Raw genomic sequence first — 23039 nt, 5'->3', positions numbered from 1 at the left:
ATATGCAGGAGTTAAATCGCAGCAAAAAGAATTTTCTGGCACAACTTCACCTGCTTCCAAGGTGCATGGAGAGGATAAAAGAATTCACAAAGCAGGAACTCCAGCAACACTTGAGGGAAGATGAACAACTTTAATAATAGACCAACGCGTTTCGGCTTGTGGCCTTCATCAGGGTCATAGTAAAACATTTTAAAATTGCTTAAATACAAGACAGGAAACAGAAAAAAATTTCAAATTAACCAGTCAAAACTTCATTCCGTTTTAAGAGTCTGCACCCCAGAGGTATGAATGAGGATTTTTCTATCAATGAGTTTTTATGAACTACACCCTTTTTTTTTTTTTTTTTTAAACCAGTTAAATTACTCTCACGTGAGTAATATTTATTTAATTAATCTTATTATTTTAGCCAAAGAAGAAGTAGCGCTTTAGACATCTCATCTTAAGTCTACAATTCAAGTCTAAATTTTAGATATTTTACATTTTAGAGACATAAATAAGGATCTTTTAACAAATGTGTTCCCATGTGATGATGTAATCTTGTTTTCTAATTCAAACGTGCTTTTACCATTAAAGACCCCCTTTTTTTTTCTTTTTTCTTTTTTTTAAACCTGTGTGTATATTTATAGCATCCTCCTTATGCATTTCATGCATGTGTTATTTTCAGACATATGGGGGTTATGTCACCCCCCCTCCTCCTCATCAGTAATGATCTAGTCCGGTATTTACTTGGGCGTGACTTAGCCAATTAACCAATACCTACCTATTATATGTCAGCTGACCTATCTATGAAGTTTTGACTGGTTAATTTTAAATTTTTTTCTGTTTCCTGTCTTGTATTTAAGCAATTTTAAAATGTTTTACTATGACCCTGATGAAGGCCACAAGCCGAAACGCGTTGGTCTATTATTAAAGTTGTTCATCTTCCCTCAAGTGTTGCTGGAGTTCCTGCTTTGTGGACATATGCAGGAGTGAAAATCAAGATTTAACAGATTAATTCTGTCGGTGTGACATGCTGACCTGCAGGGTGCTCGCGGTTTTGTTTTTATCTGTTTCATTATTGTTGTTGTGAAACTGCTGAAAGAAATGTTTAGTTTTTGCAAATCAGGTTTTAGTCTCATGGTAATAAACGTTTGATTTGCATACAATTGACTTGGTCATTTAAAAAAACCTCCGTCCTCTGTTATTGTTTAAAATATTTAATACAGTGAATTCAGTTTTTTAAATGTAATTTTACATAATGAATGCTACTACACCAAGTATCAGAAATACACTTTTTCTAATAAGCAAAGCAGAAATATGTAAAGCAGGCATCTGCAATGCTGAAGAGAGCCACACTGAGAGGAAAAGCTGTTAAAGTTGCAGTAATAAATATGTTCTGTCAATAGTGAATGAAATTATGGACAAATACATAAGAGGTCATCTGCAGTGACAGGTCTGAGGTTTGGTTCAGATTTATGGGCATTTTAAAGTCTGTCAACACAAAGTTAGCAGCTTTCTAGTACAGAGCAATCAGCAGCTAAAGGAGGAAACCGGGAAGTTAGTGAGGAACAAGCGGAGCTAAAAACATCATGAATAATACATTCATGGAGCGGCTCAAACATGCTTCCAAACGCTCACTGTTTTAAAAGCTTTAAAAGATGAAAGCATATTAATGCTCTGCTCCCAAGTAGCAAAAACAACCATTATGTGTCTTTGTTATTCCCCCTACCCACAAGGTGCCTCAGGATGAGTGGGGGGGTTATGCTGGAGGTGGGAAGGACGATGAGATACCTTGCCGTCGGATGCGGAGCAGCAGCTATGTTAAAGCCATGGGGGACGAGGAGAGCGGCGAGTCAGACTCCAGCCCCAAGACGTCGCCTCAAAAGTCAGTGCGGCCAGACGCCCTGGTCAAGGCCATCATCAGACCCAGGGATCTGCTGGACTCCCAGAGGTATGACGCATGCTAGCTACAAGTTTTAGTAATTAATGTTGTTTGGCTCTTTTTCGGTTTTAGTTTTTCCTTGCGGGTTCGTGTTTAGTGAGTCAGTGTCCCTGTAGTGCTGCACAAAGCAAACATCTATCTGATGTCCTGAATATAAACATGTATGTTTATGCAATCACATATCCTACACATGGTTTCTTATGTTTGCAAAAAAGAAAGAAAAACATTAAAGTATTGATCCCAGTCTGTTCAATGTCTCAATGTCTGCCAGGATTTCCCTGGGATCCAACTGGGGAGGTTCATACCGCTGTGGCTGCCAAACATAAAAACTTTGAACAGCTCATATAATTATCATTTAAACTTTCACAAGTTTAGTTTGAGGGTTGATTATAATAGACTTGCATGCTTTCTGTCTTTTTCCTTTGTGTGCCGCAGCTGTTTTCACCCACAGTCTAAAAATCCCTTTATTTCCTCTCATTTTAATTCATTATAGGTCACCAACAACCATTGGTTACCTACTGTAACCCCGGTACAGTCGTACCTTTGTGAGCTGTCTGCTAATAATGAAAACTCAAATTCAAACATAAATAAAAATGTGACTTAAATGCAAAATGGTGTTACTATTTCTGAGGTTATCGGTTTTGTGCCCATTTATGTTTCAGATGGGGTTTGGGTTAGAGGTCTGAAAAGTGAAGTCCAGAGTAGGAGTGCCTTATATTTTAGTTCAATTCAATTCAGTTCAATTTTATTTATACAGCGCAGAATCACAACGACAGTCGCCTCAAGGTGCTTTATATTGTAAGGTAGAGTCTACAATAACACATACAGAGAAAAAACTCAACAATCATATGAGCAAGCACTTTGGCGACAGTGGGAAGGAAAAACTCCCTTTTAACAGGAAGAAACCTCCAGCAGAACCAGGCTCAGGGAGGGGCGGGGCCATCTGCTGTGATTGGTTGGGAGATACATCAGTCAAATTAGAGTAAAAATAAGACAACAGCCTCCTTGCAGATAAAACGCTGTTTGCCCGATGATTACACTTAATTTTTTGTATTTATGACTGATTAAAAGTCGCTGACATTCATATAGAAGTATAGTTTTTCCAGCTTCTGGAACCTTTATTGCTTCATAAAACCTCTTTAAATGAGTTCATTTTCCTGACATCTGATGTAATTTCAGATCAAGAACATGGATCTGTGTTTTTAGGAGCAGTTGTTGCCTCACTGTTATTCTCTCGTGCACAATCCCCCGAGCACCAGTTTTAATATTCCATATTTGACCCACCAGCACGTCGGTGTCAAGCCCCTGATGGCTGAACCTTGTAGTCATCAGAATTCCTTCATGGGTTTTCATATCAGCTGTGAGAACATGTTAGGTGCACTCTTCTGGGACGTGTCCTATTAAATGGTGAGGAAATTGAGGGCTTTTGTTTCGATAACTTGTCGGTGGAGGAAAACACTCATAAGAGGATTACAAGATAAGATGAGCTGAAGACACGCGAAAAACTCACTCAAACAATTACGTTACAGAGAGATGCGAGACAAGTTACTTTGATTGCTCTTACAAACCCATCAGATTAGAATGAAATGAGATACTAAAGCAGGGGTCCCCAACTCCAGGCCTCGAGGGCCGGTGTCCTGCAGGTTTTAGATCTCACCCTGGGTCAACACACCTGAATCACATGATTAGTTCATTACCAGGCCTCTGGAGAACTTCAAGACATGTTGAGGAGGTCATTTGAATCAGCTGTGTTGGATCAAGGACACATCTAAAAACTGGCCTGGAGTTGGGGACCCCTGTACTAAAGAGTGCTGAGATCAGCAGAAAAAGGCCTCACGTGTAGCAACACCAGAGCAAAGATACGATTGAGTGACGGCTGTTTGTGTCCTTAAACGTTTAGTCTTAGGTTGTGTTACCAACAGACTCGAGGTATTTGTCTGCTTGCCTCACCTCGTCCTTCACGTTATCTACCAAATTCACCTGAACACAGTTCTGGATAAACATGAGAGACACCACACGACATCCTTTCTATTACTAAATTGTATATTCTATCCAGTGTTTCCTTTTTTGCATATTTTACTATACTGGCTTTTATGTTTTGAAATTGTGTTTTAACAGTACTCCAGACACTACATGAAGACATTGTGTTTGGCAGATTCCCGTTTTCAGTCATTTCTAAAAGGTGGCAATAAAAGAAAGTAGATTCACTTTTGCATCTCGTTCAGCGGAGCCATCTTTCTTTTCTCTCTGCAGAATGTGAAAACTGTAGTTACAGCTGAGGTTCACAAGTGTATTTTAATAATGTGACAGTTTAAAGGGTATCCCAGACCTGCTTTTCCAAAGCACAGTGTTTTTATCTGCCTCTGTTCTCATATATTCAGCGGATTTATCAGCCAAGTCGAGTGCAGCGGGATCCATTAAAGACCCGCAGCCTCGACTTCAGTCGCAGAAAGCCCGATTTTACTTTCTCATTTTCAGACAGTTAGATGGTTTCTTTCCTTTTATCAAGACTTTGGGGCAAAATGTGCAGACGAGATCAAAGGCAAATACTCTGCGGTAGTTCTGTGATCTACGCCGATGATTGTGATGTGTTTCCAGTAAGACTTTGATTTAAGAGTAAAAACATTTTAGATTTACTTCTAAACCTAACTTTTAATTCACTTGTTTTCTCTCCTGTTAACTAAAATCACTTCAAGTGCTCTTCAGTTCAGGTGACGACAGAAAGAACCTTGGAGGCAAAATTGGGGATAATGTGGAAGGTGGACTAAACTCTCAAGAAGCCACTCAGAGCAGATGATGCTGCAGGAAAAATGAGGTCTTGTTTGACCGCACTTATTTTTAGATCAAACTTACCCAGGTAACAGGATTAATACTGAACTACCCTGGGGCATGGGGGGCAGGTATGTTAACCAGCGACTGGTGGGTGGGGCTTCTGCACCGTCCCCATTCACCCCTTCACTGCTATCTTCAGTTTTATCTGCACCTTAAACATGAGGTGGATGAGCACTACTGTCCAGCACCCCGCTAAATAAACACATAAACCCTGAATAAGAGGAGCCTGTTTATAGAGCTGAAATACTTAATCGTTAATCGTACACCTTCTCTGCTAAATTCATTTGAAATTTGGGCAGAACTACAATCCCTGTGGCTCAGGGTTGATGTTGCCTCTGCTGCATAATGTAAGTATATCCTGTTCAGCTTCTCCTTCGTGCCATGTGTTCCACTCGGGGATGAGCGGGTAGGAAAAATTCATCACAGGGCTGCTGAGACTTCTGCATAAATCACACAGTCTGTCTGCTCAGCTTCGGGTCTGCACAAGCCTAAAAGCAAATAATGACATAAATTGGAGGCATTATGCAAAGATGACCTTGCGTCTGACCTCAGTGTGCAGTGTGGCCGGTGACAGCCCCGTAGTTTGTGGTATGCACTGTCAGACAGTCACAGTAAGATGCACGACCCACACACACCGATGAGTCCCTCGCTCTTCTACTCTCGCTCTTCAGGCAGGTTTTTAAAAAGCTTTTCCATCACACGGTTTTGTTTTTTTCCACAGAAGCGTGGAAACGTCCATGGGCAACACCAATGGAATCCATTAATGCACCTCGCCACTATTAACCCGACCCTCGCGAAAACACAGACACACACGCACAGCAGAAGGATTAATTGCGAGCTTTTCTGGCAAAGTGTTTGTGACGTCTCTCTGCTGGATAACAGCAGAACAGGAAGTAGGTCAGCAGATATCCAGAAACCAGCTTCTACTGTTAAATACTTCTCTTTCATGACTACATAATAAGCCAGATATGTGATCCAGAGGATATATACTGACAAATGAAATGTTATGGTTGGTGATCAGCGAGGATAATGCTGATATGAGGAGTCTGGCCATGTTAACATCTACCTCAGAAGCTCTTTCTGTGTAATCAGTGAGATATGCAACTTTTGTCACACCTTGCAAAGCTTTCATCACCGTCTGTTTTAAATAGCCATGAACATTGAATGATTTATGAGGATGCAACAGCAGGAAGGGCTATCAGTTACAGTTATTGTCCTCCAAGTCTCTTCTGAATAATAGCCCTCTCAGCGGTAAGACCGAGTCTGCTGGGCTCTGCTGAAAGAAAAGTATTGACACTCATGGATCAGGCGGTGGGGCCTGACTCCCAGTCCATCGATGGCATTTAGTCTGCGGGAGAAGGTTGGTCGGTGCATTAATTTAAATGCCAGGAACGTCCCCAAAGGTGTCATTACTGAAGAGTACTAATACTCCACTGATCGCGCTCTGAGAACATCATAATGTGGCATACAATAGCTTGGCATTGATTTAGCGCGGCACTAAAAGAGCCTGGTTGTATGAGCAGGTGTACATGCGTTATACTGGAAGTGAAGTTGCAGTAGAGAAATGGCAAAGATGTGTGAGGTAACGGAAACATTTTGTCCAGACAGAAAATGCTCCAATCAGCGGCTTTTTTAAAAAGCTTGCACAACAAACCGTGGACCTCATTCTTCCTTACGGAATTGCTTCCGCTCAGCAGTGTGCTTCAATCTTGTGTGAACGGCTCTCCTGAGGTAATTCCACAACATCTACGTCAGGTTAAGGTTAGGGCTCTGACCGCTCCGCTTCAAAAGATGGAATTTTAGTTCAAGGTTTATTGTCCTGCTGCATCAGCCTGCCGCCACTAAACCCTGATATTAACCTTTAAAACACGTGACGAATTCGGTTTACTCTTAGTGTGAGCAAACAACGGCAAAACTGCCACAAATACACGAATATTCCGCTTCTTAGTTGATGTATGTCAGCAGTCAGTGGTATTTGCATGCCAAACGTAATGCTGTGTGTTGTTTTTATTAAATCTGTCTATAGTTAAAATAATTATTGTTAGCTATCCCAACATGTGGGGCTCGTAGCCCCAGCCTTAAACTGTCTCTATATACAGCTTGTTTAATACTGAAACCCTCAGTGAGAAGATTGTAGCCAACGTTTCAGAGGTCTCTCTCCTCCAAGCCAACTCGCACTTCACATCCTTGTGAAGAGCACACTGAAATTGCCCGAGTGTGTTACAGTAGCTCTGACCCGCCCCTGCAAGCCTGTGTCATTGATTGGACACCAGGCTTGATAACTCATGACCCCAATTAGTTTTTGATGATGCCATTAACCTCGGGTTATGGCCATAGGTTTTTCAATTACATTAACATACTAATTCCTACACTGTGAATGATTGAATTACGGTTTGAGTACAGAACAATACAATCACAGTGTTTGTTTACGAGTTCACTTTGTTTTTCAAACAAATAAGAACCATGAAAATAAATAAATAAAACTGTTGGATAAAAATGTGTTTTTACATATTTAAGTTTTAATATCAGTCAGATCAATCACCTGATTTGGACGTGGATCAGAATTATTGCCTGAAGGCCAAGAAAAATGCCCAGCAGATTTATTTCCCCAAGTAGACCATTACAGACCGTGTGAAGAGTGTGTGTGGTGGACCCAGGTGCGAACACAGGCGAGGAGACGGGAGTGAACTTAAACTGAAAGCGAGCCTTTATTTGGGCTGATGCAGAAGGGAGTAGACAAAACATAACAGGGACAGAGACTGCAACTAACCAAAAACCTAAACTGGAAAAACACTAACCTGACTGAAAGGAATAACTATGACCACTGTGAACAGAATGCTGTGCAGATGCATGGAAACTGTGAACCAAATGGCGTGACAAAAACAGACATGAACATGACCTGCACCCTCATCGTGCGGCTGCATGAAAAACAACATAAACCAAATGGCAAACATGAACTGCACAGAATCCTGAAAAACACTTAACTTGACAAGAGGAGAAGTACACAGACGACGCGACAACGAACAAAGGAAGACTGAGGACTTAAATACACACATGAGGTGATCAGGGGAAGTGGAGACACATGAGAACACAGCTGACTAGAATGAAACACAATGACAATACAGGGGAGAGTAACACTAACTACAATGAACAAAGAACACCAGACTCTTACAAAATAAAACAGGAAACACGGAGACATAGACATGGAGATAAAACATGACATGAACTTAACATAATCACATAGACATGAAACGTAGACGCAGGAACCAGGGAGACTGAGTACAGGCGGAGATGACAGAAATAACTAAGAAATAAGGTCTGAACAGCAACCTAGAATTTAACTAGATTGAAAATGAATACAAAAAATACATGAAACTCAAACACTGGGTCACACGACCCAGTACCGTGACACAGCTTTTGCTATACTGGTCCACTTGATTGTCTTATTTTATTTGACCTTCATTATTATAATTTATTTTTCAGGTTTTATTTTATTTTATTTTTTTCATTTTGAGTTGTTACAACCAGAACGGACAGGACCGGGGGACAGGAAAGAGAAAGAAAGAAAGAGAGGTTAGGAAGACAGTTAACAGAAGGAGAAGGAAAATAGAGGAGAAGAGCGAGAAAAGATGCCGAAAATCTGATTTCTACTACAACATTTATATGGCAGGGTCAGAATCTGTTGTAACGACCATGAAAGCATGGCTCCATCCTGCCTGGTTTCACTGGTGGAGGTTGCTGGTGGTGTAGTGGTGGATGGCTTCTTTGGGTTGTGGTGGTACAGAAGAGTCACACTATGGAACTGCAGCTGTGTGATGCTGTTGTGCCAACATGGACCAAAATCTCAGAGGAATGTTTCCAGCAACCTGTTGAAGCACGAAGAACTAAAGAAAAAGGGTCCATCGTGGTACTAGCAAGGTGTACCTAATAAAGTGGCAGTAAAGCAGTAAATCAGATCTAAACTGTGCTTTTCATAGACTTTCAAATCTACAGAGATCAGACATCAAAAGACCCCGTAGTACCAGATGCCTGAAACATTTAAAGACCTGAACTATTATTATATATTATTATTATTTTTATTATTCTTATTAAGAAGTGCTCTTGAAGTTTTTTCAGGCACAAGAACATGTGAGAAGGTCAGCTTGGAGACACGGATCAACCTGCAGCTTTAATCTAAACGCTGTCATGACTGAAAGTTTTGTGTATTATTTGTATATGAAAGAGCGCGCTGAGGTTTATAAATCAGCCCTCAAAGTGTTTTTCTGACTGACCTACTCTGCATGCAGCACTGACAAAGATGCTTTTTACACTTGAACACTTTAAGTCAATAATTTGAAAAAGAAATTAGATTTCATTTGGATTTGGTTGCATAATTAAGCCACCAGGTGATATTTTAAACCAGTGATACTTCTTAATTGTCTGAGCACGTTAATATCTCAAGAGGTGCTTCAAAGTCTGACCACTTTCAGCTTGTGTCACCGTAGCGCTGCGCTCCATGTTTGTAAATGATGTCAAAGATGTGAGAGCTCTGATGTTGTTGTGGTTCAACGGCCTTGTGGGATGGAATTAGATTGGATCTAAGACAGAAGTGGCGCAGGTTGGATTTCCTCTGCACTCGTACCAATTCGATGTCCCTCTGGGGGTGTACGGATGAGCCAAACACAAATTTCACAGCACCGGGTCCCTGAAGCAAATCACGTTAAAGCGAGAACAGCCTGTCGAGTCGTGTCACCTCGCCTCACTCTTCCGGGCTCTCGTGTTTGGCGGGGTCGCCTCTTTGTTCGCCTCACCAGTAAAGAATGCATCGCTGCTTCGCTGAGCGGGTGGAGCCGAGAAGTGAAGTTAGGTGATTGTTTTAGATAATCATCCGGTCTCGCCCCACGCCTGCCCGGGCCGCGTGCGTTCTGTAAAGCTGACAGCTGCGATGAAATGAATATGAATGGCTGTTTGTGCCGTGGTCAGACCTGCCAAAGATATTTAAAGAAAGTATTAATGATGATGAACTGAATGGCATGTGGCAAACTTCACTATGAGTCATTAGCATAATGAGTCAATCAGTAATCATATGTCACATCTGATAACGGGGTGCGCTGACACACGTGCACGTGCACACGCGCATCTCCACTTGACATCTGTCGCCGCCACCCTGTCTTTAAACGACACTTTGACTTTGATCACACAAGCTGATCAATCACGCGCATTTACGGCACTTTCCAAAAAAAAACTCGCATTTGTTCGGCTCCCGGCTGCTATAATTAATCAGAGTTAACACTGGCAAAGCTTTCGATAATTCTTGATTCAACATACTGTAATTACTCATTTAGATAGCATTGTGTTTGAGCGTTTCTCCCTCAGATCTCAAGGTCAGAGCGGAATTCCAATTCCTTGATTCGTGGCTGCGTGGGACGTGTCATGCATAGATATGCTGCTTTTCTGTTTCCAGAGCTTCGTCTCTTCACTTTTGTGCCTCTATTTCTAGTATAACAAAAGCACTGTAGCAAAATGAGCGTTTTTAATCTTCCACCACATAGCGTCTCGTTCTCGACGACCGCAGCCTCCTGGATGCTGGCGCTCATGGCTTAAACAGCATATACGAGAGCTTATCACAGACAGCTGTGACTCGTCTTGGTTCGGCGATTGCAGGTGCATTAAACTTAATTTTCTGCTGTTCACATTCTCACCTCTTTAAGGTATTTCAAGATTGCTGCTTTCTTGCACCACACTGACAAAACCCTAGAAAACATTTGCAGTAAAGATCTCTGCAGGGCGTTGCTCTCCTTTTCTTTGTCAAACACACCTACGCCCAAGCATGTTTCCCAATTTTTGTCCCTGTTCTTTTAATGTTCCCTTAAATCAAATGATTATTTGAATTTTTCTCCAGGATGAAATGGTTTCGGCTTAAAATGCACGTTGTTTAACCACTAACAGCACTTTCACTGGCAGCGTAAAAAGCAGGAAGTGTGAGATTCCCATCATCCCCTGTCGTGATATTGGCCAACAATGGAAGTGCATTAGTACCAATCAGGAACATTAGAGGAAATTTGCTGTGGCATGATTTGATAAAGGGCCGCCGCATTCTCGAAACAGCCTCCCTTCACTCTGCTGCTGATAATAGACAGCTCTACAGGCAACGATGGGCGAACTCATACACATTTCAAGCATCAGCCGGTGCACTTCTATCTGATCTTGTCAGCTAAAAGCTTTAAAGTTTAAAGTGTTTTTGTCCTCATTTAGCTCAATTAACCAAATGTAATTAGCCACACAGAGAAAGAGAGTGTGATTGATGCTTCACTGTAACTGTGGTGTTCAGCATTCATCATCAGATCCTTTTTTTTTCTTCACCGACTGTGGACCAACTCGTACCGCACTCCTCATATTGCCATTTGTTGTGTGAACGTGTTACATTGTCTCAACCTGCCAGCTGACTCTAACTGTAGCATCCACCCACTTTCCTCATCACACAAACGCCATGACGGTCATACGGTGTCACCCTAATGTTTGCGGCGCTTTGGTGAAAATTCCCAAGCAAACATTCCGTGATGTCACATCCATCCAACAGCTCCTTATAGGACCCAGTAACTCTGTTTTCTTCTCTACCCACAGCTCTTACCGCCTGGATAAAATCAACAGTGACATGCGTAACTACATCACCAATTTTGCTGCAGACTTGAGGTGAATACAGGTTCAGCTCCTCCCCTTGCCTCTCTGTTGCTGCCATGTTGCAGCGGTCAGATGTCAGAGCCAGCTGGCTCGCTGCCCTGCTGACATATTCAATATGGACGCCTTACAGAGCAAACACTCAAGACCAGTCAATGAAAGGGCACCTGGGGCAATCTGCTCATACTGCCAAAGCACAAGGCAATGATGCACACAATGCAGATTTGATTTTTCCTGCTGTTCTTTACATCAGCGTGCTTTTAGAGTTTTTTTTAAATATAGTGCTAAAAATAAGATATGTGGTGCTTGTACCACAACATCTACACTTAATCGCTGGGTGTTTCTACCCCAGCATGTCTTTGGGTGTTTAGAAAGTTGATATTACTTTGCAAATACGCAGGGCCTTGCTACAGCATCACAAGATGGATTGGGAGACTTTTAATCACACTGGCATTTTCATGCTGCCAAACACCAGCGTTTATCTCTATAAAAAGCCCAGAAACTGCTTACTCATCCCGGCCTGTCATTAGAAATAGATCTGGCGGAGGGAACCCAACCTCACTTTGCTATTCCAAAAGCGGCTCACATAGTATTCTTTATTTTACTTAAAGCACATTTCTTCCGAGTCATTTTCTCTTCGGCAGATTCCTAACCAGCCGTGGGTTTCTGAGCACCTCTCCTGCACTGCTGGGGGAGCACGTTTAATTGACCTGGCTGACACTGGGGTGCTCTCCAAAGTGCTTGCTCACTAACTAGCCCCTGATTTGCATTTCCCTCATTTCCAAGCACTGATTGGATGTTTCAGCACGACAAAAATTGCCAAAGTGCCTTTCTAAGGACACGAATGAATGTAGCGGGGGGGGGGAACAGGAAGAGACAGCCTAAGAGCCACGGTGTCATCCAGCCTCCCTCTCAAGCTCAGCCAGCTGTGCTTAGTAATTCTTCATCGTGTTACACAAAATGCTTGTTTATCAGTCAGATTATATTTAATTGACTTGCTTTATGGCTGTAGTCCCACTCCTGTCCTGCTTTTCTTTGTCTCTCTCTCTGTTCAGTCAGAGCTACCACTTGCAAGCCACCAGGGACATGCACCCAAGCATTGCCCTGGATCCCTCCACCAACTACAACTCACCCAAGTTTCGCTCCAGGAATCAGAGCTATATGCGGGCTGTCAGCACCCTCAGTCAGGCTAGCTGTGTTAGCCAAGTGAGCCAGGTGAGTGCGCATCCTTTAGGTTTGCACAGATTTTCCTGGATCCCCGAGGGAGCCAGAGGGGTTGGCTTTAATTTCCAGGAAAATGTAATAAAGTCATTTCATTTAAAATCCCACTTAAAGAGGCCGATTCCCCTAGTTTCATTGTCTCGGCACTGAGTATTGTTTTCAAAGCCCAGGCATAATTTTTCTGACATAAATTTAGTCTCAACACTTTACTGCACATTGTTTATCTGGACAAATTAAAGGATTCCAGTGGGGCTTGCTGAGATATTCATCTCCTTAGTAAAAGAGAGATATTGATTTGCTTGGAGTCCCAGCATTTCAACTAAACTTCCTCTAATTCCTAATCCCAGTCGAACAAGATGTTTATCTTTGATTCCTGATATTGCCAAATGAGAGTGGAGAGATAACGGTTAAACAGTTTCTGCTGTTTTAAAGGCATTCACATCAAATCCAACAACAAATGTGTCATGAACTCTCTGACAGTGTACGACCTTGACTCCACGAACCTTCTCACAGACTCTGCTTCTTTATGATTTTAAATGAAAGTGAGAAAAAGTGGAGGTTTACAGCCAACCGATAAAAATATGTATCCTCACTGCCCTCGATCAATGGAGCTTATTTATGGCTTTGTTTCTCTCAGGTGAGTGAAACAGAAATTAACGGCCAGTTTGAGTCTGTGTGCGAGTCTGTGTTCAGCGAGGTGGAATCCCAGGCCATGGACGCTTTGGACCTGCCCGGCTGCTTCCGAACCCGGAGCCACAGCTACCTGCGAGCCATCCAGGCTGGCTACTCCCAAGATGACGACTGCATTCCCCCCATGGCCTCCACCGTCACCTCCACCATCAGGTCCACCACAGGTAGGCGTGGTTAAACATAAATCTGCACAATATATTAGTGGACATGTGACACTAATACGTTTTATTTTGACACGGATGTGTGGTTATGGATACATAAAGACTATTAGTGCCAACTCATACTGTCAAACAGTTTCCGAATATTTGCATGAATCATTCTTGTATGTGTTCATTTTTACTGAGGCATTTGTAGTTACCAGTTGTGAGCTGTTCGTACTTTGGATACAGTGCTTCATCTGCTCATCCACTGGATGCATCAAAGAGTAAAGCTATGAACCCTATTGAAAATCACAAATGGAAAGTGTCTGAAATAAAAATCAGGTCAGAATAAGGACCCCTGCTGCTTTTTCCACTGCATATATTTCTTTGTTGTGCCACATGGTGACAATGAGCACGCAGCTTTATCGTCTCGCTGGAAACACCACATGAAGTTTTTACTTGAAGCGAGTTTACACGGTGCTGCAAAAGCGGCTTTTCACTCACAGACTGTTTAATTCACACAAGTTATTTTGTCTCAAGCTCACGTTTACGCACAACGAGATGATATTACAGAGCTGCAGACAGTTGTGTCTACACTCGGATCAGCTGACTACAGCGGTAACCGAACTGTCGCACTAGTTAGTCATATGTATCACACGTGCAAATTACTCAGCTGAAACATGCATTTACTTCTGATACTGAGCATTCATTATAACAAATTGTAAGCTGTTGCTGGTTTCAACAATTCCCTGATTGCTGGATTCACAGAGGAAAGGATACGTCCTTGTACAGATGAAGAATGTGGGAAGAACAGAAGAGAAACGGCTCGGACAAGAAGTCCAAGTGGATTCCACCTCCTCCCGCAGTAGATTCACGATCCAACAGTTGGGCTATAATAGGGAGAGTTAGAGGTGTGGACATCTGGAGATGTGCTTATGATCAATTCTTCATACCTATAAATGTTTGCTTACACTGCTTTCTCAGTAAACTCAAAGATCTCTTAAGAGTTTGGTGCAATGCATTTTGCCCCTGTTTTAGAAATGGGGCAACTCGATTTAGTCAGTCAAACTGGACTTGACATTTTCAATAGGGTTCATACTGTACTTCCTGATTGCTGAGAAAAGCTTTGGAATCTTTGCTCATCTTTGCCTCTTTTCACTGCACAAAGTTCACATTTCCTTACCTCAAACGGAAGCCGAAGAGCACGCAAGGACTGTTCGCACACCTCGCTGATTAGACAAAATTGTCCATTCTCTATGATGTGTTCCAGGAGCTAGGAGTTTCAGCTTTGTGCATTGAAAAGATGTGAAGAATGCATGCTAGAAATTAAGGATGAGAAGGCAGTGTAAACCATCAGCATAAATGAGTCAAAATGGGAGTGCTGTCTAAATGCTAATATGACATATTGTTGCTATACATCTGTGGGAGTCACACGAGGAGATTGGCACAATAATCACTGCTGTACATTTCAGCTATTATCTTATTTTGACTCATGGCATTCAGTGCATGACTTGATGTTACTGCATTGTGACAATAAAAAGCACATTCTCTCCAGCTGCTCACACCTTTGGCCATATTACAGATATATATATCTACATTTGTCTTCCAGACAGAAATTATGTGCAGGAAGACTCTTGTTTACCTGACCAGGACAGAATACATGAGGATTTGGCAGACACAGTCCCTCTGACTCATGATGATCTAGGCTGCCCCATCAGAAGAGACAGGCTTTACCACCAAGACAACACGGGGGCTACAGCCAAACCCTTGTCTGGACCACCTGTTTCTCCGAGCCTCTTCAGATCCACTGGAGCTAGTGCTCCAGAACGGCCATCACCAAAGGCCATCCAGGCCAGTATCAAAGAGTCGGCTACCCTGGCTGCCGCTATCAGCATGCAGTGGAAGGAAGAGGTCTCGGCCATGCGTCGAGAGCTAGCTGAACTCAGGAGGGACCTCTGTAAAGAACTTCGTGCTTTCAACAGTAATTTCAACACTTTCACGCAGCATTATAACACATGGTCTCCCCAGGGAGGCAACATGGCCGCTGGAGCAGGGGCAGGCTTGGGTGCAGGAGCTGGACCTAGTACAGGGACAGGAACAAGGGCATGGCCTGGAGCGGGGTCGGGGCCTGGGCCCGGGCCCGGGGCAGGAAGATTTGGAACCTCTACTGCAGATAGAGGCGCTGGGGGGGCTAGAGAGAAAAAGCCCCAAATATCCAAGGTATCGGTGGGGACCCAGGCCCGCAGCAAAGTCTTGGTCAGGCAGAGCACTGCAGATGCAGCTGTTAATTGTCCAGAAGAAAAAGACGAAAAGAAAGGGGCCCGCCGAGGCCTGCCAAAACAGCTCTCGATGGACCCGAGCATTCTTGCCTCTCCACAGTCAATGTACGTAGAAAGTGCCATACCACTTTCTTTGGATCCAATACTTCCTGTCTCTGTTCGAGCAGTCAAGCCAGAGACACTTGATGTTACTGCTGTGCTCACCAGAGCTGAATTGGAGCTTGCAGTCGACGGTGCAGTTCTAAGTTCCTCTGACATGGCCACTAATGAGCCAACACTCACCACCCAGGGTACAGCGCTACTTTCTTTAGAAACAGCCCCTGAGAGTCCTCAGGGTTCATCAACACCTGAACAGGAAATGGTAATCACTCCACAACAAACAGATGTAGGTCCACGTAATAATTCCCAACCCCAATCTGAACCATCTTTCACAGATAACACAAACCCCCCAGACTCCAAGAAAATTCACAAGGATATGATACAGCTGCCATACCCAGTCCCTGTAGTTACAGTGTCACCACCAGATGAACAGGATTATGACATCATGTCAGATTCAGAGTCTCCAGATGTTGTCACTGTGGACAAACCAGATTCAGGCCCTCAAGATCCTACTGCCATGTCCTCAACATATTCAGAACTGGAAAATACAGATTCCTCAGACCCAACACAAGAAGAACTTCAACCATCAGAATCGCCCGTAGCCATTAGTCAAGGCTCAACCTCAGTCTGTGATGCACCAACTCCTCAGTTTGATCCTGTTACACTGTCTGATTTAGATAGCGGCATAACATGTCCTTCTGTTGTTGTGTCAGAGTATCTTGACTCGGACGATCCTGCGAGTCCACCCGGCAGTGTCACAGATCCAGATCCCATTATCACCTTTCCCGATCATCCTTCCGACCTCCCTGATGAGGAGAAAACATCTGTCTCAACTTTTGCTTCCAGCTCTGTAGAAACTCCACCAAACCCTGAATCTCAAGAGTCTCAAGACTCAGACTGGCCACCTCTTCCAGAACCACTGGACACCACCACTATATATCATGCTGATCTAGTCCATTTTGACTTGGTCATGCTGACTTCCCTGGATCAAGATGATCTGGACTCAGTGTTTATGGATCCTGAACCAGAGCCTTTTGACATTAGTGTTGACTCTTTATCAAATGTAGAGGATTTAGACCCACCCATGTACCAGTCAGACAGTCCAAGTTCACCTCTACCATCTGTTGACCCTGCTGCAATGGGCCCTTTGGATCCTTCAGAATCAACAGAGTTTGTCTGTTTGGACCCAGCTACGGAGTATCACATGTCTCAGGACGTAGCCTCGGGATTACATGACATCCTACCACAGGTCACTGTCACAATATCCCCTCCAAGTTCGGTATCTCCTGATACATCACTGGAACTAGACTTTGGACCCACAAGTCCAGCCTCAGAACCTGTTCTATCATCAGGCCCAGATCTCCAAGAGATAACCTCAGAGGACCTGCCATCCATGGAGTCAGATGATGTTACAGCAGAGATACTGGAGTGTGTGGCTGTATCCCATATGACTGTGGGACCTGTGGAGGAGGATGTCCCAGGCAGTCCAGAAGCAGCTTCATCTGAGCAGGCCTTTTTGTGGTACAGGTGGCAGAAGAGGGGCCACGGGCGAGACTCGATGTACAGGAGTGCGAGTGTAGAACTGTGGAGTGGCAGATACGAGTACAACAGCGCAGAAATCACATATGTGTCTCTCACTCTGTGAGCTCATACCTCATTCTCAGCAGACGAAATGTAGCTGAAAATTATATTTATAGCTTTTGGTTTGTAGCTGCCAGTGCACTTACAGCGACGTGCACATCGAAATGTCATGGGATCACTGGCATTCAAGCAAGAACTTCCTTCTACATCGTCCATGGAAAAAGACTGCATTGGTAGCAGCAAAACTGCATTTCATGGACTGCAACACAGTGCGAGAATGTCATAAACTCCTGCAGTGATAAATGCACTGAACAATAATGTTTCATAAACATTCACTGAAAGCAGTACGAAGCTCTCTGAAGCAGTTGTCACCTCTGATGTTGAAGGACTCCTCAGAGTGCTGGTTCAGATCAATGGATGATCCTGCATAACAAATGTTGTACACATTTATTTTAAGAGACTCTTTTAAGAGCTCACCAATAGACTGTAGAAACAGTCCAGAGTCTACAAGGTCACAGCAGTCTTTGCAATGATTATGGCAACTTTCCTTTTTTTGACCTATTTTGAGCTCTCCTTGCATTGTCACTCTAAAGTGGGGTGAAGTAAATATTGGCAGTTATCATATAACTATATAAAGAGATACTGTTTACTATGTGAGCTGTTGGATGGACGGGTTTAAAGAGAGAAGAACATGAGAAATGATGTTTGCACAATGCTGAGTGGAACTGGGATCCTCTACTGTTACAGCTGTTTGCAAAAGTTTGAGCAAATTGTTTATTCTGTTGATATTTTACAAAGTGAATGCAACCTCAGCGGTACACAGGTGTTAGAAAAAATGACTTTTTTTTAATTCAGTGGCTTAAAAATAATAAAAAATATCAAATGTGCCACCTGCAGAGGTTTGCATCTGCTAACATCACTGACGTCTCAGCCCTCTGGATTCATTAACAATCAAAGGTAAAATAAGGTGTGGGCAGACTTTTGCATACAGCTGCATTTTGTTGGAAAATAATTCTGCATTTACAATCATTCCCAACTAAAATTGCAAACCAGTAGAGTCACAGTATGTAGCTACCGTTACCTGCATACACATACAGTTTGCTATCAAACATGCACACATTTTCTGGACTGTACGGATGAATTCATCAGAGACACTCTAAATTATTACATTTGTCTGACACTGGAATAACAGGCTTTGCTCAGAGGTGATGATGTATTTTTTACTGTGAGCTATCATCCTAGCGCTCAGGAATCAAAGACTGAGAATGTACTGGGACATAAGTGTGATGACATGCCGAATTGTATTCCTTCCTGAAAAGAGGTATGTGTCACGCCGTAGTGCTGCATTTCCACATGTGTGATACTGACTGATGAAAATAATGTAGTAATGGTGCATGACAGATGGCCTCCATATTTCCTTGTGTTTCATATGCAGTGCCTCACTGTAGGTACTCGGTTCTATTCATAGCTTCATTTCGACATTCAGTGCAATGAAAGGAGACTACGTACCACCGAAGACGCAGAATTCTGTTACCAGCAACGAACAGCCAGGCAAAAATCAGAAGATATATCTGCACTCTCTGTCCAATTAATGCGCTCTGTGTGGAGTCGCCCACTGATGTCTGCGCTCTGATAAAGTGCACGGAATAAAAAGAATCTTTCAGCAGAACATCAGTGAGCTGCCAGAAAAGGATTTTCGTCTGTTGTTTTGAATGTGCGCACAGCACTTTATTAAAGTTTGCTAAATTAGATGAATGTGAGAGGTTTTCAAAGGGGCGGGAAGTTAATTAGGTTCTTCTGTTGAATTCATTTTACTGACATAAAGTGCTCCGCTTTTCTTCTTCTCCTGGCTCTCTTCCTTTACCTTTGCAAAGATCGTAACTAGAAGTAGCTCACAATTTATTATGCACTGTAATGGTAATATTTTTATTTGTAGCATATAATCCAAAAATAAAGTGCTGTAGGATGCAGTGTGCAACGGCACGTAAAGCCAGGCTTTTCCTGCTGGAACAGACAGAATGATGCAGGTGTGTTCGGCTAACGCGCTGGCCGACCTGAATGTCACAACACTGTATTTACTGTTATATTATTACAAACCAAAAAAAGCCAGTGGCCTCAAGTTATCTGCCCAATCTTAATTTACAAAATGGCTTCGACTGCTTCCTGCTGTAGACTCATTTCATTTTCAAATTTCATCAAGATTAAGGTCGGTTCAATTGGATGGAAGCGCTGAGACCTTTTCTGACAGCAAGGTGACAAATACGATCATTATTTTTCACTTCATCAGGTACTTTACATTAGACGGGGTTATCACAACCTCACCTTCTTGCATTAGTATTTTTTTATGATTTAAGATAAAGTGTGATAAACTGTAGAGGTCACGCTGTCATCGTAAATAAAAGACAAATGATCATTGTTGTTCTGTGGACCCACTCGTGATCTGTGTCCTCAATAAAGTCTGGAAATAACTGATAACCTAGCAAATATCAGAAAATGAGTTGAAGTAAAGAATATGCTTACTGCTTGGTGTTAACGGGAACAATCGGGCACTTTTACACTATTATAATGATGGTACTCTATCACAACGCTCATCCTGCTGCAATAAGAGCAATCATAAAGCACAAACTCCCACTGTGCCAGATGATCCTCATATCCTGCAGTTTGTTCTTGGATCCAATCTAAGTATGGCTTTTTCTATTGTTAATCCATTATACTGTGTGTTTGGGCAAATACGCCCCCTCTTCTGAATATCCCATCGCTCCCTTGTTTTCAGGGATCCAGTTCTGCCTCCCCTCCACCTGCAGCATTGATTGGACACCCCAACAAACCCCAGGTAAACTGTCTACCTGGGGCATTCTCTGTTGCTCCATTTCAAAGTGACATATTATTTTAATGAAATGTGAGGTGTCCTGCAGCACACTGTTAAAAAAAGGAGAGAAAGTAGAGAGAGAAAGAAATATATAGTTTCTGTTGTTGAGAATAATGTTGAGGATCTGCACCAACTCACATTCATGGCATCACAAACTTCATTCGGTCCACAGGAGGCTGCAGCTGTAGCTACCCATCAAAGTCAATTAATTCAACTTGAACAAGTTAAACCAAAGAGCCAAATAAAGCCATGGAAAAATGGACCGCAAAGACGTGGGGACACGGTCGGGCAGGGAACTGTTGGGTTCTGGAGGTTCTACACTGGTGAACTGGAAAACTGACTGGAAATTAATTGGCAGGAAACTGGCTGGCTGTTAGCAGCATGAGTAATGGGCTGGGGTTAATTTTGTCTGGAGCCAAGCCTAGCAAAAAGCAGACTCTTAAACTGGGCGATCTGGACATGGGTGATAAACCTTCTGTAGCCTTAGTCTCAAGTGGGAGTCAGTGGGTTTGATCTAGCTGATACAGACCCTTATGGCTAGCAGGCTGGTGCTTACTGGGATGGCTCACTGGCTAGAGGACAGTTTCCCCACTACAGCCCCATTAAAACAAACCTGCATATTCTGATTGAGGCAGACTTAATCGTTGAGAGTGCTTTCTCTGCTGCTGCTTGGCATATTTATGAGTGCACCAGTTTCTCAAACGTCACACAGACACATGGACACGCTCACCTCCGAAAGCTCTGTTGTTCTGTATGTTTTAATGATCTTCCTAATGACGTGTCACATGACACGTGAGGCTAAGAACACACAGTAGCGTGCAGCTAACTGTTGCCCTGCAGATGCTCTTCTTCTGGATGCAGAGCGGTGGCACCGTTTCTGGCTGCAGAAGCCATTGAATACTACCACGACAGTGTGGCTTCCATCAAGTACAGAAGAGCGTCTGATCCACAGATCAAGAACGGGTTATAAAATGACTGTCTGCAGCCACTCGTGTGGTTTATTTATCAGGAACAATGTTTTTGTCCACAATGAGCCATCACGCTCCTCAGGACGCTTTTAAACTTTCACAAACCCTCCAGGTGTGGTTGAGTACGTCAGAGTAATGACTCACCCGGTCTGCTCTCTCTTATCTGTAGTGAGTTATTCTTATATTCATTTCTTTAATGTTTCTGTCTGCAGTGCTTGTGATAGTGCCAATAATGGAATCCACCATCATTCTTCGTCTTCCAGCCTCCCTTCAGATCATTTACATATTCTTAAAAGCCTACTGCAAAACAAACTGCTGCATTTCCTTCGTAGTTATAAATCCAGCCGGAGAGAAAGACTCTTAACGTGTCACTCAACTCTCTTCCAAACTCCACGCCCATGTTAGCATGCAGCCAGCCTGATAGATGGAGAGGTCCTAACAGAGATGGAGTGGTTGACTCACTGCCTTTGTGTCTCACGTTAATCAGCCTGGCTGCTGCGCATAGAAAAAACAAAATGGTTTTTACTTTGAATAAATTTAGCCGCCTCTGAAGGTTCTGTCATCGATTACTTTTTAGAAATGAGCACTCTGCGTTGCACTTCATCTGCTCGCTGCGATGGACACGTTCAGCAAATTTAGGCCCAAACAAATATTGTCCGTTTGTACTCATGTATGCTCGAGGACTACATCCTCCCAGGTTTCTACATGTTTGTGTCACGGTTTATTTATTGCACCATGCATGTTCCAATTAATGCATGCATGCAACATTTAAGCACAACTAAACCTTTTTAGTTTAGTTGCAACATTTGGAAGATTTTGTGTTCCCACTAAAAACAGCCATACCAGACTTGATGCCAGGTCTGCCTGAACATGTTTAGCTGATGTTCTCTCACAGATACAGTGGTCCCTCGCTATAACGCGGTTCACCTTTCGCAGCCTTTTTTGTGCAATTTTCCATGTTTTTTGTTTTGTTTTGTTTTGTTTATTTAACAGCGCATTGTGATCCGCGTCCTGATTGGCTGTAGACCATTGTCAATCAATCTCAATCAATCAAATATACATGAATCTTCGATGCTGTACTGTAGGTTTGTAAGTTTTCTCCACGACAAATACAACAATGTGGACGAATCGATTTGCACTCCTTTGGTTTCCTTCTATAATCCTGGACTTATTTTTCTACGAAGGTTTGAACTTTGAGAGTTTAAACAAGAGATAAAAGTGTGAAAATGTTCAAGCCTGTCTGGGAAAAGTGTACAGGGAGTGCAGAATTATTAGGCAAGTTGTATTTTTGAGGAATAATTTTATTATTGAACAACAACCATGTTCTCAATGAACCCAAAAAACTCATTAATATCAAAGCTGAATGTTTTTGGAAGTAGTTTTTAGTTTGTTTTTAGTTTTAGCTATTTTAGGGGGATATCTGTGTGTGCAGGTGACTATTACTGTGCATAATTATTAGGCAACTTAACAAAAAACAAATATATACCCATTTCAATTATTTATTTTTACCAGTGAAACCAATATAACATCTCCACATTCACAAATATACATTTCTGACATTCAAAAACAAAACAAAAACAAATCAGCGACCAATATAGCCACCTTTCTTTGCAAGGACACTCAAAAGCCATCCATGGATTCAGTCAGTGTTTTGATCTGTTCACCATCAACATTGCGTGCAGCAGCAACCACAGCCTCCCAGACACTGTTCAGAGAGGTGTACTGTTTTCCCTCCTTGTAAATCTCACATTTGATGATGGACCACAGGTTGTCAATGGGGTT

At 42.6% G+C, this 23039-nt stretch overlaps 1 protein-coding gene across 9 annotated transcripts in view; it reads left to right on the top strand.

Moving 5' to 3' along the window:
- Positions 1-23039, top strand: part of dlgap2a (discs, large (Drosophila) homolog-associated protein 2a) — a 185291-nt gene that overhangs the window by 138762 nt on the left and 23490 nt on the right. For 6 of the 9 annotated variants that reach the window (XM_084915587.1, XM_084915591.1, XM_084915588.1 and 3 more), the window contains 5 exons: positions 1716-1930; positions 11357-11425; positions 12466-12625; positions 13269-13485; positions 15071-19848. In XM_084915587.1, coding sequence (XP_084771713.1) covers positions 1716-1930; positions 11357-11425; positions 12466-12625; positions 13269-13485; positions 15071-17484 — 3075 coding nt within the window. In that variant the 3' untranslated portion in view covers positions 17485-19848. Of the gene's footprint in view, positions 1-1715; positions 1931-11356; positions 11426-12465; positions 12626-13268; positions 13486-15070; positions 19849-20193; positions 20254-23039 lie in introns of those variants that run through there. The other 3 variants (XM_084915594.1, XM_084915595.1, XM_084915589.1) reach the window with 3 other exon arrangements.

Source organism: Perissodus microlepis, chromosome 19 (assembly GCF_051167445.1).
Source record: "Perissodus microlepis isolate ML-2025 ecotype Zambia chromosome 19, ASM5116744v1, whole genome shotgun sequence".
NCBI lineage: Eukaryota > Metazoa > Chordata > Actinopteri > Cichliformes > Cichlidae > Perissodus > Perissodus microlepis.
Note: the sequence above shows the minus strand (reverse complement) of the source record. Positions and strands in the feature narration are given on the sequence as shown.